Here is a 20,637-nt window from a genome sequence, read left to right as displayed (position 1 = left end):
GGTAACCCTAGGGGAAACTTGAAGAAGCACTGAAGATGGCCTGCTATAGACAAGGACTCTGGGGAAAGGAATCAAGACAAGGTTCTAGAAGCCTGGAAGCAGAAGTGAATTAGAATGCTTGGTTTGCAAACGCTGAGGCTGGCCTTGCCCTTTCTGCTAAGGATCAAAGAGGAAAGGCCATGAACCACACCCTCCAGACAGGAGCCCTTGCTCAGAGGAGAAGGGTCATCTATTCATGTTCAAAGAGATCTAGATTAAGAAGAACAGCAGAAAGAGTGTCAGCAGGCTATTCCAGTTGCACATGTGCACACAGAGCAGGCTGCCTGCAGTTCTGGGCAGGCAGAGGAAGCAGAGGGAGCTCTCTTTGAGCAGACCAGCTTACAGACCTCATATAAACAGCTTCCCCTGCCTCTCCCTCTCTTCTGTTCCCTTGACAAAGCAGCAGACTGAGGAGAGAAGTCACACAAAACAGTTGAAAACTATGGTCAAGTTCTAACAGGTTTACCTGTAAATAGATAAGCAGTGTACCAGTATTCTCTGCTGCATAACAAAGAGACCACAAATCTAGAGGGTTAAAGTGACACTCACGTATCATCTTATAATTCCATAGGGCAGAGATCCGGCATAGCATGACTGGTCTACCTGCTCAGGGTCTCACCCATCCAAATTCAAGGTCCTCTTCTAAGCTTGCTCGGGTTGCTCTCCGTCTGTTGCCATGTGGCCCCCTCCATTTCCAAAACTAACACAAAGAAACTCCCCTGCACCAAATACCTGGTTTGCTTTGAACCTCCAACATTTCTGTCTCTGACTGCTACAGCCAGATTTGTGATTGGGTCAGGTGCCTTAAATCTTAAATCAGATTTAAGATATTTCCCTATCTTAAAGGTTAACTGACTTGGGACCTTAATTACATTTTCAAAATTCTTTACGGCAACATCTAGATTAGAGTTTGAACACAATTGGGAGAGGGTGTATGTGCATCTTAGAACCAGGAGCCTGGGGGCCATCTTAGAACTCCGCCTGTCACAAACATCATGTGGGACTGCCTGGCTAGACAGGTAAGATTTAAAAATAAAACAAAGATTTTCAAATGCCTGCTAGTGCTGGTTCTGTTTGTTTCCAGGATCAGCTGCTCCAAAGACAGAAGTAGGGCCAAGGGGGTTAGTGTGAATTATTTATAGATAAACCAAGCTGAAATACACAGCTGTTCTCTGCGCTGTCAGAGCAGAGCTACTGACTAACTGTCCATATTTTACAAGAGTCTGAGGCTCAAAAGAATTAGGAAGAAGCACTCATGAATCAGACACTAGCTCGGAAAGTAAACTGCAATTCTGTGGTCAGTGGCACTTTTTCTAGCCACAGAAAGATGACAATGCAATGCCATGAAATAGATGAAGAAAGAGCTGGGCAGCCGCCCTCAGACAAACTCTATGAATGACAGTGACACAGCAGTCTATTAAACACAACTTCTGGCAGGAAGTTGGGCCAAACAAATCAACACGCAGTACTGTGTGCCACTCAATTACCACAAAATCTGAACACCTCCTCAAACTCATTTTAGATAGAAGGCTAAGCTGGGTGTCGGTTGAACAGTCAGAAATTGGAAAAAGCGAAAAAGAACCAAACATCCCTTTAGAAAAGAGGGCCTACTTGATTTTCCTGGAATACCAAATAGTGATGAGGGAGAAATGCTTCTCATGAATTGACTTTAACGTGACAATAAAGACCTCCATTTTTAGCAAGTCTATTCGATTTCCACTTTTTAAAAGGCTATTAAGGTCTCCATTTTAAACTTTAGATTTAAAACCAAGATTTTCTGCACTTAATAATTATATAAGCCAAAGAAATCAGTAAAACAAGTTTCTACCCAAAGCATCTTTTAAGTCTGTACCAACGTGTGAAAAAAGGAGTTGTTATAGAAACAGAAAAATATTTAACAGCGCCTCATAAATCCCTAGGGGGAGGGTAAGTAAAGGGGGTGGTCAGGCCCATCTCACTGGGGAGGGGGGGGATGGGGAAGGAGGGAGAGGAAAGGGGGGAAAGGTAGGATTAAAGAATAAATGTAAACAAAATGGATGAAAACAAAGAAAGTCTGTCTCTTTCTCTCTTTTTCTTTTTTTGTCTTTTTGTCTTTTTCTAGGGCTGCTCCTGCGGCATATGGAGGTTCCCAGGCTAGGGGTCTAATTGGAGCTGTAGCTGCCGGCCTAAGCCAGAGCCACAGCAACTCGGGATCTGAGTGGCATCTGTAACCTACCCCACAGCTCACGGCAACGCTGGATCCTTAACCCACTGAGCAAGGGCAGGGATCGAACCTATAACCTCATAGTTCCTAGTCGGATTTGTTAACCACTGCGCCACGATGGGAACTCCTCTCTGTTTTTTTTAAAATATGGCTGCACCCACAGCATATGGAAGTTTCCGGGCTAGGGAATGAATCTGAGCTGTAGCTGCAGCAGCAAGAGATCCTTTAACCAACTGTGCTGGGCCAGGGATAGAACCTGTGCCTCTGCAGAGACCTGAGCTGCTGCAGTTGGATTCCTAATCCACTGAGCCACTTAGGAACTCCAAGAAAGAGTATTTCTGAAGAAAGTTAATTTGATCAATTCACTGTCAAAGACATTCTTGGAGGGTGGTAGGGATGTCCCTGGTAGTGAGAGGAGTCAGGCCAGGGGTGGGGGTGGGGATGGTTAGAAAGCAGCCAAGGATCTAGAGATGCATTCTTGCTAAAATGCTGGAAAAACCATCTTAGAGCCCTTGGTTGGCAACTGAATGCAACCTGGAGTGGTAAATTTCAGCTAACCTAAGTTTCTTCCAATTACTACAAAAGGTGTATTAAAACTGGAGTTCCTGGGGGGCTCAGCGGAAATGAATCGGACTGGTGTGCATGAGGATGCAGGTTTGATCCCTGGCCTCGCTCAGTGGATTAAGGATCTGGCGTTGCCGTGAGCTTCGGTGTAGGTTGCAGATGTGGCTTGGATCTGACGCTGCAGTGACGGTGGCGTAGGCCAGCAGCTGTAGTTCCAATTTGACCCCTGGCCTGTAAACCTCCATTTGCCATGGGTGAGGCCCTAAAAAAAAAAACAAAACAAAAAATGATAATAATTAAGAGTGACTTCTGGTTTAGCAAAAATGGCCACAAGCAGTAGAAACAGGTCACAAAAAACACAAGGCCAAGCTTCAGTGCATTAAGTCAGAGTGTAGTGAGCCATGTGTTCTGATTACTTAGAATTTCTGGAAAAAAAATATTATCAAGAGTTTTCTTAAGGCTACTTCTCAAGTCCTGAAATTACTGTTAGACATAAGAAGCTAAAGAAACATTTATAGCATGGGTATTAATTAAATCAGTATACTGCTAGATCAAGAAGAAAAGGTATAACAAATGTTTAATGAAGTCTAGCAAAAACATTTGAAAATGTAAAACTAATTTAAATGCAGCAGAAGATATTAGCAGGCAGATATTAGTGGGACTTAAAGATAATGTACAGCACGTGTTAAGTCTGAAATATGTGCCAGACACACAAGGATAGATACTGTATATTTATCTTGATAGTCTGGTCGAGTAGGTGAACAGACATCAAAACAGAGCAATAACCGAGGCACTGACAGAAGTCAGTAGATACCACATGTGATGAAGACCCCAAACCCAGCTTTGCTATCTGAATGCCAACAGTTTCCAAGCCTCACAACATCCCTTCCCCTTATGCCCCGCACTGGGCAGGCCCGGAGGAGAGCTGCACGCTCTCTCTCGAATCTAGTGAGAAGTTCAGAGCCCAGCCTCACCACCAACCATGACAAGAGTCAAGTCAGTGTCCTACCTTGCTCTCCCCAGAAAGCTTCATGATGTGAGAATAATAAATCTTTTCAGACCTTGATAGGTGAATCAGCCCTGACATCTAAACCAAATCCTGGGTGGGGATCGATCCCACAGCCGTAGTGGAAGCAGAGAGAAGGCAGGTGGGGAGAGCTTCTGCGCAGAGGTGGGCGATACTCCAAGGCACCGAAGGCCATCGAGGACTCAACCTGAACTGCTGCCCGCTGTACAAGTCTCTCTTGGGGTGAGGCCCTGATGGTTACAGTGACCACACAAGACACGACCCTACCAAACACCCTCCTTGTTGGGTGGTGAGGGAGCCATCTCACCTAAACCAGGGTGATGACTGCACTGCTCAGATTTTCAAACTAAAGAAAAAAGAAGTTATCATTCCTGATGGGGGGAGGTGATGGAATGCAGGTCTGAAGAGCAGTTGGTTGATCCATTCTCATCACTGTAGGAAAAAGAGCCAGGCAGTGGGCAAGAGGCGCCAACAGCAAGTGGGGCAGAGCTAAGAGACAGAGAGACAGTCCAGCTGGTGCTGGACAACGTGCATCCTTTCCTGCCAGGTCCCACTGTGTGTCCAAACTTTCTGCAAATACATTATAATCCTCAGTATTTAATCCAGGATATGTCCATTTTAACTAGTTTCATTTAGATTTCTCTAACTCAGACCCAACTACTACAGCACTGACCCAAACAGAGGGATTACGGCACTCTGTAATTATTGTTAATTTTCTTACAAGACCAACAATGATGCTATAGTGACACAGAATGCCCTTGTATGTGGAAATGTGCACTGAAGAATAGAGGAATGAAATGGCATAATGTCTGCTACAAATGATCTTAAAAAAAAATCAGCAAAAACATGAACACAGCAAAAATTTTAATTACTGAATTTAGTTTAAGAGTATATTCATTATCTGTTCTTCCTACTTTTCTGACTGCATGAAAGCTTCCATGAAAAATTCTTTGCAAAGGGGAACCTCTTAAAGTATGTGTGACACGCCTAGAGCTCTCCAAGGGTGCTCAGCTCCTGCCTGAGCTAAGAGATGCCCAGTGACGGCGGCGTATGAAGTTGCTGTGCTTCCTTGGGATCCTCCCGGGCACCTGGCTGTGGACATCAATTATTTAGGCCTTGCCCTCGAGGTCCCGGCCTACCCATGATTTTCCTTTCCTTTGGGCTGGCCCTGCCCACAGTTGCGTAAGCTGACTCCTCACAAAAAGTCCATACACGTAAACACAGATGGACATCTACCTGTAAAAACCGTGGTGACCCTGTTCCTCTGACGGAGCCCTAAGAGACATGTGGCCATCTCTGCTCCCAGCTCCTACCTCTACAGACCTATTTCTGCCTTTGTGAGATAAAAACAAGCTCCATTCCATGCTCTCAGGCTGGACAGAAAAGTTTAAATTAAGGGCAGGTTATTTTTTGTCCCCACTCTCTTGCAGCAGCATGTAAATTTGCTGCTTTAGTGCTGGAGCAGTCCAGTCTAACTACGATGCCCCTTTCCCATCGTAGAGCTCACGCTCTGCTTCAAATCACTTTCTTCACTGTATGACCATACCCCTGTCTGTCCTAGAGTTCATCTCTCTGTTCGTGCATCTTCACAAACCTTCCACAGTTGCTCTCAGCTCAGATCTGCAGTTCTCTGAGACCAGCACCAGTCTCTTAAAGAAATCCCATTTCTTTCCTTTCTTGTCATAGATGATGTCATTGATTCCTATCAGTTCTCCTTGTGGATGACACCAATCTTTCTCTAGTTGAAATATTAACTAAAAACATTTCATATTCTGCATACCCTTTCACTTCAGAATTCCATTTTTTGGGGGACTCTCTCCTGAGGAACTAGTTACGGTGGTGGTTAAATCACTAGTTTCAGCAAAAAGTTTAAAACGATAAATGAATTTAAAAAATATATCCATACAATTTGCCATTCTTTGATACCATAAAATAACGTAACAGAAAGTTCAATGGAATTAAAAATGCATACTACATTATGCTTAAAAAGCAGGTTATAAAATAGTTTATGTTCAGAAAACATTGTTCTATTTCTGTAACTCAATAGATAAATACAGATGCACAGAAAGAGGACCTGAAGGATAAAAGTTCCATGTTAATGCTTCTGAGTAGCCGGATTACTGGTAATTTTTCACTTCTTCTTTCTCCTGATGAGCACTTTCTAAATAAGTTTACCTCAGTGGACATGTACTGCTAGCATAATGGGCAAGGCCTCAGTAAGTGGTGACTTAGTCACCTGTGGCCCAGAAGAGGGATTCTTCCCTAGCTTGGGATCCTTAGATCCAGCTATGGACTGTGAGGGAGATGGCTCTAAAACCCTTGGACCTATATGCGAAGTACTGCTTAAGTGTGCAACTCTGTGTGTGTGTGTACATGAGCCTGCAAACACATATTTGGGGAGAGAAGGAAACAGGTTTCATAGCTTTCAACGATCCAAAAGAGGTTAAAACCACCAGTCCAGAACTTTGATTGACCTTATCTCAATTTCTCCTATTTTGCATTATTTAAAGTGTTGAGGGACAGATAATTTGGAACAGGAACCACCAATTCTGATTCAGATATTCTGCATACCTGCAAATTTCTTTATCTCAAGGAATGCATGAAATTTTCAAAACCCCCTTAAAAAATTAAGCGAAAAACACTGGGTATAACTTTTGAAACAATCTCTCTAGGTTACTGCTAAGCTTTTCAAAGTCAGAATACCCACTGTTAGACTCCAGTTCTGCTTTTGTACACTGACCTCCACTGTCCCTGTGCTCAAGGCGTCATCATAAACATGCCTCACACCAGAGTCTTAGACTGGAGGTCATCAGCCTCTAGTCTGATTCGCTCAAAATGAAAGAACATACGCAAAGAGAATTTTACTCAAGAGATAAAACTTGTCATTAATTTTAAACAATGAGGTCTCTCTTTTTTGGGGGTGGGGTGGGGTGCTTTTTAGGGCTGCACCTGCAGCAGATGGAAGCTCCCAGGCTAGGGGTGGAATTGGAGCTACAGCTGCTGGCCTATACCACAGCCACAGCAACGCAGGACCGGAGCCATGTCTGAGACCTACACCACAGCTCATAGCAATGTTGGATCCTTAGCCCACTAAAGGATGCCAGAGATGGAACCTGTGTCCTCATGGTACTAGTCAGGTTTGTTACCACTGAGCCACAACAGGAACTCCCAACAATGAACTTTCTTGCTAAAGATCAAAATGCTTGCCATATTTCATTAAATTATCTTGCATCTGACAGAAAGAGACTATGGGTGATATGTCATCATGACTGGATTAAGAACTCTACGTTTTTTCAGTCTCAAAATCATAGGACAGAAACAATAGTGATGTATTTCCTGTCTGAACAGTATGATCTTTAAACCTAACTTCCACAAGTCAATTTTACTATTTATATAACAACTATCTGCCAATGCCGACTGCATCTACAGGTACAGAAAGAAGCACAGAAACTTCTCTCCGCACTCCCACCCCCAGAAATCTATGATTTCTATTAGAATATAAACACCTGAAAAGACAGGGTTGCTATCAGATAACTCCTCTTATGCTAACTATGCTACCATGGTTTTGTACAGGTATAATTGATATACTTGATTATTCTAGGCTTGAGATTGTAAACACATTATTTAAATTTAATGTCTTTACTAGTAAAAAACGGTTAACTACAACTTTGATAATATTAAATTACAATTTTCTTTTATTTGGGGAGGGAGGGTTCTTTTTAGGGCCACACCCGTGCCATGTGGAAGTTTCCAGGCTCGGAGTCAAATTGGAGCTGTAGTCGCTGGCCTATGCCACAGCCACAGCAATGCATGATTCGGGTTGCATCTGTGACCTACACCACAGCTCGTGGCAACGCTGGGTCCTTAATCCCCTGAGCAAGGCCAGGGATCGAACCCGCATCCTCATGGATACTAGTTAGATTTGTTTCCACTTCGCCATGATGGGATCTCCCAAATTACAATTTTCATTTACTGAGTCTGAACATATCTGCACACAGCTCCCACCCCACCTTCCCTTTCAAATTCTTTCCTTCTGCTAACTTACCAGAGTGGCATTACTCTAGTAAGTCTATCATTTAAGATGTTCTCTTTATCTACCTGCTAAATTGGGTTGGAACCAAATACAGGTGAAGACTTGTCTTCCCCATAGTGTATCTAAGATAAGCAAAGCCTGAGATTCAGATGTAGAAGGTAAGGCAGAACTATGGTTTGAAGAGGTAATTCTGTGGTTGAACCATGTCTCTCTGTAGGATCTCCTTTTGTTTGCCCCTCTGAGTTGGTCATAATATTATATATTTGATGATGTATAAAAGTTTATACTTCAAAAGTCCACGCATCCCAAGGGAGAGGTGGGGTGGAGAAGGGACAGGTTGGGAGTTTGGGATTAGCTGATGCAAACTATCATATATAGAATGGATAAACAACAAGGTTTTGTAGATAGCACAGGGAATTATGTTCAATATCCTGGAATAAACCATAAGAGAAAACAGTAGGAAAAAGAATGTGTATATGTATAACTGAATCACTTTTCCATACAGCAGAAATTAACACAAAACTGTAAATCAACTATACCTCAATAAAATAAATTTAAAAAACAAACAAAAAAACAGAATAAAAGCATATGTATCAAACAAATAATATATTCTTCCATATCCATTAGGAAAAATGTTAAATAATAAAAATGGAAATGAAGACCAATCAGAAAGGTAACCCTAAATTTAATGCTGCTTCTAAAGATAAGATCCTCTGAACCAGAGGCTTCAAAACGTGGATAGTTTTCAAACTTCAAAAGTTAATAATATAGGTTAACTCACCACAGACACTTGTTCCCATTTTCAAACTGCATTTAACATTATTTACCTTCCTGATGACTTGAACATATAACTTTCTCATTTAAGATAACACAAGCAGAAGGCAAGACAAATGTGTGCATTATATATATATATATACACACACATACACACACGCACGCGCGCACACACACACACACATATATGTATAAATAGTTTAATGAAAAACTGTGGTCTGAAAATGCTAAACTTACTGTTCATGGAAATCCAGCATTGGTGGCTCAAATCGTATAGGTCTGCAATTACCCCGGTACAGAGATATACTGTAAGCAAAAGAAAAAGAAAAAACAGTATCAACAGCAATTCTTTGAAATGTGGTTTCCTGGTGGTCTAGTGGTTTAAGATCAATCGCTGTCACTGCTGTGGCATACGTCACAGCTGTGGCGTGGGTTCAATCCCTGGTCTGCATGCCACAGGTGGGACCAAAAAATAAAAATAAAAAGCAATTCTTTCAAATACATATTTCCCCAAACCATTTGAGTTTTGTCATGAGAACGTATCTTTAACAAAAAAGGATTCTAATGTTCTATTAGAAATGTGTGTTACTTTTTTATTAGAGGAAATAGAGTGTTTTAAACAATTTTTAAAAGGAGCATTTTTTCCTATTCAAAGGTATGTGAAAACAGAAAATGCTCAGGTAGACTGCTGAAATTTACTTGGTTGACCCAGATACTTACGGTCAATTAATCTTCGACAAAGGAGGCAAGAATATACAGTGGGAAAAAGATAGTCTCTTCAGCAAGTGGTGCTGGGAAAACTGGACAGCTGCATGTAAATCACTGAAACTAGAATACAACCTCACACCATGCAAAAAAATAAACTTAAAATGGCTTAAAGACTTAAACTAAGACAAGGTACCATAAAACTCTTAGAAGAGAATATAGGCAAAACATTCTCTGACATAAACCAGACAAATGTTTTTAGGTCAGTCTCTCAAAGCAATAGAAATAAAAACAAAAATAAACACATGGGACCTAATCAAATTTACAAGTTTTTGCACAGTAAAGGAAACAGACAACCTATGGAATGGGAGAAAATAGTTGCAAACAATGCACCTGGTAAGGGGTTCCTCTTCAAAATATACAAAGAACTCATAATTCAATAAGAAAAAACACAACAACCCAACTGAAAAATGGGCAGAAGACCTAAATAGACATTTCTCCAAAGAAGACATACAGATGGCCAGTAGGCACATGAAAAGATGCTCAACATCAGTAACTATTAGAGAAATGCAAATTGAAACTACAATGAGCAACCAGCTCACATAGGTCAGGATGGCTCTCACTAACAAGTCAACAAATAACAAATAGGGGAGAGGGTGTGGAGAAAAGGGAACCCTCCTAAACTGTTAGTGGGAATGTAAACTGGTACAACCACTATGGAAAACAGAATGGAGGTTCCACAGAAAACTGAATATAGAACTACCATAGGACCCAGCTATCCCACTCCTGGGCAGATATCCACACAAAACTATAACTCAAAAAGATACATGCACCCCTATGTTCATCCCAGCACTATTCACAATAGCCAAGACATAGAAACAACCTAAATGTCCATTGACAGATGAATGGATTAAGAAGATGTGGTACATATACATAATGGAATACTACTCAGCCATAAAAAAGAACAAAATAATGCCATATGTATCAACATGGATGGAACTAGAGATGGAACTAGAGACTCTCATACTAAGTGAAGTAAGTCAGAAAGAGAAAGACAAATACCATATGATATCACTTATATGTGGAATGTAAAATATGGCACAGATGAACTTATCTATAGAACAGAAACAGACTCATAAACATGGAGAACAGACTTGTGGTTGCCAAAGGGGAGGGGGGGAGTGGGATGGATTGGAAGTTTGGGGTTAGTAGATGCAAACTATTACATTTAGAATGTACAGACAATAAGGTCCTACTTTACACAATAAGGAACTATAGCCAATCTCTGGGGATAGACCATGATGGAAAACAATACAAAAAAACATGTAAGTCACTTGGCTGTACAGCAGAAATTGGCACAACATTATAGATCCACTACACTTTAATAAAAGAAATTTACCTGGTTCATTTAGTTAAGAACAATATACCTTAATATGTTCATATGGATTTTTTTGATATGTATACAATTAACAATAAATAGCTAAAACAACTACCAATACTTGGCAGTCAAAACATACAAAAACCCATGAACCCTTTGTAACTAGAGAGGCAAATTAAACAAAAAACAATTTGGGGTACAGAAATTTCTAAGAACCAAAATATACCTTGTATCTGAGAGTTTGGAACATACTAATCTATGGATGTCTTGGCCTACATATTTGAGTTATCATTTCTAACTATTCTACTTGATACTAGAACTTCTCACTAAAACAGATTTCTGAATAGCAAACCTCCTAGACATGATCACGACCTAACACTGATGCAAAGTATAAATGACCTCGGAAGGAGTGGTCCTCACACCTAGAGTCATCTGTTTATATGCTGAGAAGGTGAGAAAGCTGAGTCAGCTACTAAAGTTTCTAAATAGTAGATTATCTTTCTGTTATATTTTAAGAAATGATCTAATAAGAGCAAACCCCATTTGTGAGGCCACTGTACTCCTATCATTACTGTCAATTCACCAGTACACAAGCTTCAAATGAGACAGTAACTTCATTCAGGAAATACATTAGAAATAGACAAGTACATACAGACTATGCAGAAAATCTAGCTTTAACTCAGTTCAACAAAGATTAAACAGTCTGAGGAGTGCGATAACTGAGCTTCAAGGAAGAAAATCTCAAAGTGTTTTTAGCCCTGTCAATTAAGAGTAATGCTCCGTGCTGCTTGATAACCCTTCTAATAGGTGCTGGACAGAAAAAAATGACAAACACAAGAAGGAAAAGACCAAATATAAGGTTCTATTTTGCTAAATAAAGCACATATATGATCAACTCATCAGTTTTAATGGTGGGAAACTCAAACTTATATAAAATCTCAATCCAATCAAGAAAAAAGTATAATGCATAAAGTAAATGGGTATAAGTCATTAATTCATATATATATTTGAATTATACACACACTGACTGTGTTAGGTGCTAGAGATACAAAGGAGATTAAGATACAGTTTCTCTCTCTCTCACAGAACGGAGAGTTTAACCCCCAAACTGCAAGTGGCACTATCTCAAGGGGCCAGGCAGGGGGAAAAGAGTGTACACCCCCTTCACTCAACACAAATACACTGCATGTCAGGGCTGTCCAGTGGCTGGGGCTATGGGAACAAAGCAAACAGCCTGTTCTCATGACACTAACATCCCAGTAGGGAAAACAAAAGTAGAGCATATCACGTGATGATGCCTGACATACAAAGACAAATCAAACACAGCAAGAGCAGAGCAGGCCTCTCGGAGGAGGGACACTGGAGCTGAGACCTCAACAGTAGAGATTGGAGGAAGAAAGCAGGGATGTACCCGGCATGCTGAGGAATACGAGGCTGGAGTGGCCAGCCTTGGGGGCAGGGGGACAGGAGCTGAGATGGGAGAGGTGCAGAGGCAAGGTCCTTGGAGGAGTCTGGATTTTGCTCTCAGTCTAACACAAAGCCTCTAGAGCGTTTTGAGCAAGGAAGTAACATGATGTCAAAAGGTCAATTCTGGCCGCTGTGTGAGGAAGAGACAGTAGGAACCCAAGAGTGGAATCAGGGAAGCCTTGTGGTAGCAAGGGAAGAGGGCACCGCAACTGTGCTTCGGGGTGGCTGTGCGGGAGGGTGCGGAGGGTGGGTCTTTCCTGAATATCTTCAGGAGCTAGAGACAACGGGTCAGGACTATGGACTGATTGTGCAGGGTAAGAGGAAGGGAGGCGTCTAAGGTTCTGGCCTGAGAAACTGGAGGCAGTGGGTTAGAGGTGGGGAAAGGCAGCTGGGTGGAGATAAAAGAGTAGTGTTTTAGACTTTTAAATCTGCGATGTCTTACCTGGATGGAGGTGTCAAGTAGGCAGAAGGATATACACGTTAGTGCTTTATATTAAAAAAGTTATTGATTTGGAGTTGACGAACCCAGTCGCTTTGGTAAGTTAATTCTAACGGTTTGTCTACAGATTCTCTTAGCTTTTCCCCTGCTATTAAGTGTTGCTAAAATGATCACCATGGGGAGTTTCCATTGTGGCTCGGCGATAACAAACCTAACTAGTATCCAGGAGGATGTAGGTTCAATCTCTGGCCCCGCTCAGTGGGTTAAGGATCTGGCATTGCTGTTGAGCTGTGGTGTAGGTTGCAGACATGGCTTGGATCTGGTGTTGCTGTGGTTCTGGTGTAGGTCGGCAGCCACAGCTCTGACTGGACCCCTGGGAACTTGCATATGCTGCAGGTGCAGCCCTAAATAAATAAATAAATAAATAAATAAATAAATAAATATGTAAAAGATCACTATCACAGATTATTTCTGCAGACAAATCTATAGAAATCTATTGTTACCTACAAGTAACAACATTTCTATTTCTTTCTTTCAAATCCACTTGTTTTTCTTCCTTATGACTTTCTTGTGCTAAGTCCTCCCATAAAATGCTCCAAAGAAGTGGTGTCCAGCAATTTTTGTTGTGACATTTACAGAATGCTCATAGAACAGGAAATAGAGGTAATGATACATAAAAGATGATTCCCTCATAAATGAATGCATATTTTCAAAACAACAGCAGATTTATATCTAAGAAACAGGTTACTATTGGAACAGGTACAACACAAATTGTCACAGGTATAATCTTATTTTCACAAAAACCAAAAATTCAATAACATAGCTATTGCGTATCCACAGTTGCCTGAAGTGGTTGCTACTGTTTATTTAGAAAGGCCATGATACCGTTTAGTGCTTTATTAACAGAAAGCAAATGTCCATATATCCATAATGCTGAAAATAAACTGCGGGGGAAGCAGTAAGAAAAATGGCACCCTTTGTCAATTTCAAAGAAACAGAATTTGAGACATTATAAAAGTAATAATACACGATTTTATGCTTTTTGCAGTGACTGTATTTATTTTGACAGTCTCAATACCTGGAGATCCCGTCATGGTGCAACAGAAACAAATCTGACTAGCAACTATGAGATTGCTGGTTTATCCCTGGCCTCGCTCAGGGGGTTAAGGATCCGGCATTGCCGTGAGCTGTGGTGTAGGTTGGAGACGCATCTTGGATCCCATGTTACTATAGCTGTGGTATAGGCCAGAGCTACAGCTCCGATTGGACCCCTAGCCCGGGAACCTCCATATGCCTAGGGTACAGCCCTTAAAAAAGGAAAAAGAAAGTCTCAATACAATATTTTTCACTAAAATATTACATGTTTATTTGGAGATAAGGAGATGAATAAAGCTGATTTTCTGACTTCAAACTGGGGAACAATTGGATAGACAGGGGAAATCTCTGCCATCTGGTGAACTGTCAGGTCAAAGTGAAGCATACAAAGCCTTCTTGGAGCTTTGAGAATTTGATTAAACCATGAACTTTTAAATGTTCTCTTAGGGGCAATTACTATCTAAACAAAAGGTACTCTGTGGCTTTTTTTTTTGCTTTTTAGGGCTGCACCCGCAGCATATGGAGGTTCCCAGGCTAGGGGTCCAATCGGAGCTGTAGCCCTGGCCTACACCACAGCTACAGTACCATGGGAGCCGAGCCGCATCTGCGATCTACACCACAGCTCACACAGCAAGGCTGGATCCTTAACCCACTGAGCGAGGCCAGGGATCAAACCCACAACCTCATAGTTCCCAGTCAGATTTGTTTCTGCTGCACCAGGATGCTAATTCCAGGCTCAGTATTTCTTTTTTCTTTTTTTTTTTTATAATTTTTTTTATTTTCCCACTGTACAGCAAGGGGGTCAGGTTATCCTTACATGTATACATTACAATTACATTTTTCCCCCACCCTTTCTTCTGTTGCAACATGAGTATCTAGACAAAGTTCTCAATGCTATTCAGCAGGATCTCCTTGTAAATCTATTCTAAGTTGTGTCTGATAAGCCCAAGCTCCCGATCCCTCCCACTCCCTCCCCCTCCCCCTCCCATCAGGCAGCCACAAGTCTCTTCTCCAAGTCCATGATTTTCTTTTCCAGGCTCAGTATTTCTTAATGAATGATTTGTGGTACCTATATATTAACTATCTAGGATGCTTGTAGAAATGCAGGTTTCAGAGCCCCACCTCTTGACTCTGACTCCTTACATCTAGTATGGAGCCCAGAAACTGACGTTTTTATGTACACTCTCACATTTGAGAACTACTGTTTTCCAGCTTGATCCACGATAAGCGCTGTAAGCAGAAATAAGAGGGGAATAAAAGTACTTTAACAAGCAAAACTTTAAGTCACCAGCAGTTTAAAATAGTGCCAAGTATAATTATTAGAGACAGCTAAGTAAACAGTGACCCAAGAGAAAAGACATTGACTACTCCTACATAAATATTTTCCTATAAATACATTTTAGCTCAAATTTTCATTTCCCTAAGGACTAATGATGTTGAACACTTTTTTCTTCTGTTTATTGTCCACTTAGATATCTTCTTTCGCAAAACATTCAAAGTATTTTAACTGGGATTTCAGTCTTAATTTCGAGTTGTAAGAGTTCTTTGTATATTCTAGATGTGTCTTTTGTTAAATACATGTATTGTGATTTTTTTTTTTCTCTCTGTCCCTCCTTTCCCTATTATCACTGAGGTCTTTTGAGGAGTGACAGCATCAAGATGGTGACACAGTTTATTCCCAACTTTAGTTCCCCTCATGAGATGACCAACCAGCAATTATCCATAGGTAAGACACCACTGTGAAAATCCCAGAACACAGGGATGAGACTCAAGAACATCCCTGGACCACAGAGACTGAAAAGAACTGTAGTAAGAAGGTAAGGAAAATGGTTACATGTCCCCTCTCTACCAGGCTGGTACAGTGTTGCACTGAGAGGCTCCCCAAGCCTACAGTTTCTCTAGTAGGCAAGACAGAGCCCACGGTGGGCGGCGTCTAGCTCCCCTAGTGTTGTGGGGAAGTAAGCGGACATCCAGAATTATGAGGCCCTGTGAACCCCACGTAGGCTGAAGCTGAGAAGGCCTATAAGGAGACACGTTATAATTAAATTGTCAAAAATTTTTTTTCTTTGTCTTTTTAGGGCTGCACCCATGTCACGTGGAAGTTCCCAGACTAAGGGTCTAACTGGAGCTGAAGCTGTCAGCCTACCCCACAGCCACAGCAACACAGGATCTGAGCCGTGTCTGTGACCTACACCACAGCTCACGGCAACACCGGATCCTTAACTCCCTGAGTGAGGCCAGGGATTGAACCTGAAATCTCACGGTTCCTAAGTCGGATTCGTTAACCACTGAACCATGATGGGAACTCCTTTTCTTCGGTCTTTTTTTAAAGACAGAGAATTCTGAAAGCAGCAAGAGAAAAGTCACACACAAGGAACACACCTGTACCCTACAAGACCACAGTAGTTCCTCCTTATCTGTGGTTTCATTTTCTGCAGTTTCAGTTATTTGTGGTCAACTGTGGTCTGAAAATATTAAATGAAAAATTCCAGAAATAAAAAACTCAGAAATTTTAAACTTCATGCCCTCTGAGTAGCATGATGAAATCTCATGCCATCCTGCTCTGCCCCGTCTGAAACATGAATCATCCCTCTGTCCATAGGGTCCATGCTATATATGCAACCCACTGTTAGAACAGGAGAAAACATAGCATATGCAGTGCTTATAGTATATGAAGTAACAGTATAGTGTTTGGAATATATGCCCCACAGTTAAGGAGCTACTGCATAGGTAGATGTCTCAAAAGGAATTTTATAGGAAAAGAGAGAGTGGCGATAGCATTTTCAAAATATTGAAAGAGAATAACACTATACTCAGCAAAGCTGTCATTCAGAAATGAAGGAGAGATAAAGACTTCACTGAACCAATAAAAGTTGAGGGAGTTCATCACAGTCACTTCTAACTTACAAGAAATACTAAAGGGTGTTCCTCAAGCAGAAATAAAAAGAAGCTAATCAACATCCAAAAAAAAAAAAAAAAAAGTACTGTAAAACTCACTGATAACTGTAAATATATAGTCAGATTCCTTAATGCTGTGATGATGGTATAAAATTCACTTGCAACTCTAGTTTAAAAGCTAAAAAACAAACATACTAAAAATAACTAAATTACAATAATTTACTATTGAATGGACAATAGAAGATATATGTAAATTTTAAGACCAATAAATTAAAATGTGAGGGGAAGAAGAAGTGAAAGTATAAAGCTCATGTATGTATGCCACCAAAGTTAAATTGTTAGTTTAAAATAGAAAGTTAAAAATATGCCATTTTCAGAAGACTATACTCATATCAAGTATCTTTTCTGATCACCACAGTATAAGATTAGAGAACAGTAAGAGGAAGAAACTGAAAAATTTACAAATATATGGAAATTAAAAATACACTCCTGAACAACCAATGGATCAAAGAAGAAATCAAAAGGGAAAATAAAAAGTATATTGAGACAAACAAAAATGAAAACACTACACACCAAAACTTATGGGATGCACGTGAAGCTTCTAAGAGGGAAGCTTATAGACATAAATGCATATATCAAGCAAAAAAAAAAGATAACAAAGTAACGTTATACCCCAAGGAACTAGAAAAGGAACAAACTAAGCCCCAGGTTATGAGAAGAAAGGAAAGAATAAAGACTAGAACAGAAATAAATTAAATAGAGGACAAGAAAACAATAGAAAAGATGAACAAAACTAAGAGCTGGTATTTGAAAAGATAAAAATTGACAAGCCTTTACTTAGGCTAATCAAGAAAAGTGCTACATAATGCATGGCACGCACATTCAGATTTAAGCCTGGTTTTCCACCCATAATACCTGAAATACATGATATAATGTGATTTATAATTTGATTTTCCCTCTTTACCAAAAAAGGAGGAGGGAAAAGAAGGAGAGCAAGAATTCCCCAGAAAGAATGATAAGTATGCCAGTATCTTACTAAATATATAAAATGCTAGAGAGAGAGAGAGAGAGAGAGAACTTCCTTACCTTTTCTGTTGATATGAACTGAGTCCAAGTGTTGTCTCAGTCTGTGAAGGAAGAAAACAATGGTTAAAACATGGAAACCAAAGCTTTATAATACAACAATTTTATTACAGTTTCAACTTTGATCTTATACGCACCTTCAGGTTAAACCTGATCTCTAAATCATATGAAATGATTTGTCACACCATGTAATTCAAAAGAGAGATTAATTTGGATTAAATTTTAAACACACATGGAAATAATACAAAGTAATATAATTCACTTTTAAGAGTTTGCCAAGCCAATACATCTTCTAAGAGTCCTCTTTCCAGCTGCTCTGGGAGGTTGCAGGTGTCTCTCGCTGTTCACTGCCACCATCTGTGCGCAGGTGCTGGTGCACTGTGGTTCCTGCCAGCAAGTAGTGTGAGGCAGAGGGGATAGCCATTTTAAAACAAAATAAATGTGTGTTTATACACTGAATGAACGACTTTGAAATTATTTGGAAAGATGCTGTGAAAGAGAATAGGTGACATGCTTAAACAGGGAAGCCTGTCTGCAAAGGTGACATTTATAAGGAAACATAAAGTACATATACAAAAAAAAGCTGTCTTTGGAATGGGGGCTGTATGGCAGTGCAAAAACAGCATATGCCAAGAGCCTGGATGCTCAAGACACAGAGAGCAGGTCTTTTTGGCCAGCGCTCAGAGACAGGGGAAAGAAGCAGAAATGAGGTTGGAGGACGAGGCAAGAAGTCCGGATTGTGTTGTACTCTAAATGCAATACAAGGTGTCTGCAGTTGTAGGAGAGAAACAGACAGCATGGTCTGATCTAAGTTGAAAGACACCGTTCTGGCTATAGCACAGGGTATGGATTAGAAAATCCAGCAATCACACATCTAGGTATATATCCACAAGAACTGAAAGCAGAAAGCAGAGACTCAACAGTTATTTGGACATCCATATTCACAGCAGCATTATTCACAACCGCCAAAGCATGGAAGCTACACAAGTGTCTACCGAAGGATAAATGAACAAACAAAATGTGGTTTATACATACAAAAGAATGTTATTCAGCCTTAAAAAGGATGGAAAGAGACATGCTACAACATGGATCAACCTCGAAGACTAAGTCTATACTTAGGCTAAATGAAATAAGCCAGTCACAGAAGGACAAATACTGTATGATTCCACTTACATGCGGTACTTAGAGTCGTCAAGTTCACAGAGACAGAGAGTAGAAGTCTGGTTGCCAGGGGCTGCAGTAGGGGGAATGGGGAACTGCTGTTTAAAGGGTACAGAGTTTCAGTTTGGGATGAAAAAAAAGTTCTGGAGCTTGTTGGTGGTGATACAGAAACAAATGTGAATGTACTTAATGATACTGAAATGTACACTCAAAATGGTTAAAACTGAAATTTATGTTCTGTATATTTTAACCACACATACACAAAAAGCTATAGTAATCAAGATAGTGTGGCACTGGCATAAAGGCAAACAAAGAGGTCAGTGGAACTAGAGAAAGTTCAGAAGCGAACTGACACATTCAGAGTCAACTTGGTTTTCAGCAAAGTGCTTCAACAAAGAAACGTAAGTATTTTCAACAAATGGTTCAAGAACTGGACAAAGCTATGTGGGGGAAAATGAGTCTTTACCCTTATATCACACCATGCACTCAAATTTATTTGAGATAAAGCATAGTTCTAAGCATAAACACCAAAATTATAAAGCTCCAACGAAAATAAATAGAACCGTATCTTTGCAACCTGGAAAGAGACAAAGATTTCATAAGCAAGATTAAAAAAACCCAAAAAACAAAGAACAAACAAAAAAAACCATTAGGAGTTCCCGTCATGGCTCAGTGGTTAATGAATCTGACTAGGAACCATGAGGTTGCAGGTTTGATCCCTGGCCTTGCTCAGTGGGTTGGGGATCCAGCGTTGCTGTGAACTGTGGTGCAGGTCGCAGACATGGCTGGGATCCTGCATTTCTCTGGTGTAGGCCAGCGGCTATAGCTCTGATTAGACCCCTAGCCTGGGAACCTCCATATGCCTTGGGTGCAGCCCTAGAAAAGACAAAAAAAGAAAACACACAAAAAAAATTAGTCATAGAAGAAAAAACTAAATAAATTGGACATCACCAATTTTTTAAAAACATGCTCACCAGAAGACATTGTTATGAAAATCAAAAGCAAACCATACTGAGTGAAAATACTTGCAAATCACCTATATGATGAAGGATTTATATCCCGAACATATAAAGAACTTAGGAATTTGAATGAGAAGAAAACCTCCCAATTTAAAAAAATGGGCAATTTTACAAATGTCAGTTAAGCACATGAGAAGATGCTCAGCACCAGATATCAAAGAAAAGAAAATTAACACTACAATGATATACCACAACCTGTTATAATTGTCCAAGGGTTGGCAAGGATATGGAGCAACTGGAACTTTCATATACTGCTGGTGGTAATGTAAACAGAACCACCATTTTGGAAGAAGTTTGGCAATTTTACCAGTTAAACTGACACCTCTAACCTAGGTGTCATATGTCATATAGCAGTCATATGTCATATATATGACCTAGCCACCCTACTCCTAGATACTGGCCCAAGAGAAACATAAGATCCCGAAAGCACAGATCCCTACAAAGTCTTGCACATGAATGTTTATAGCAGCTTATTTGTAATAGGTTTTGGAACAAATGAAATTTCTATCAGCAGATGAACTGACAAGAATTATGGTATGGAATAAAACAATGGAAACACTACTCGGCAATAAAAAAGAGTAAACTCAAAGACTGGGAAACTTTCTTTTTTTCCCCACTAAATATTTCTTTATTATTTTAGAAAGAATAGAAAATAACATGTGATTGGGGAAAAACAAAATAAACTACTGATACATGCAACTATACTGATGACTCTTAAAATAATTATGCTGAGTCAAATCCCCAAAAAGTAC

At 40.3% G+C, this 20,637-nt stretch overlaps 1 protein-coding gene across 11 annotated transcripts in view; it reads right to left on the bottom strand.

Moving 5' to 3' along the window:
- The window catches only part of TMEM131 (transmembrane protein 131), a 193,138-nt gene that overhangs the window by 99,209 nt on the left and 73,292 nt on the right, over positions 1 to 20,637 (bottom strand). For 7 of the 11 annotated variants that reach the window (XM_021087244.1, XM_021087245.1, XM_021087246.1 and 4 more), the window contains exons 3-4: positions 17,709 to 17,749; positions 8,878 to 8,946 (exon numbers count right to left, since the gene is read on the bottom strand). In XM_021087244.1, the coding sequence (XP_020942903.1) occupies positions 8,878 to 8,946; positions 17,709 to 17,749 (110 nt within the window). Of the gene's footprint in view, positions 1 to 8,877; positions 8,947 to 17,708; positions 17,750 to 17,842; positions 19,530 to 20,637 lie in introns of those variants that run through there. The other 4 variants (XM_021087251.1, XM_021087252.1, XM_021087254.1 and 1 more) reach the window with 2 other exon arrangements.

The sequence above is a fragment of the Sus scrofa genome, chromosome 3, assembly GCF_000003025.6.
Source record: "Sus scrofa isolate TJ Tabasco breed Duroc chromosome 3, Sscrofa11.1, whole genome shotgun sequence".
NCBI lineage: Eukaryota > Metazoa > Chordata > Mammalia > Artiodactyla > Suidae > Sus > Sus scrofa.
The sequence above is the reverse complement of the archived record's forward strand: the minus strand, read 5'-3'. Positions and strand labels throughout refer to the sequence as shown.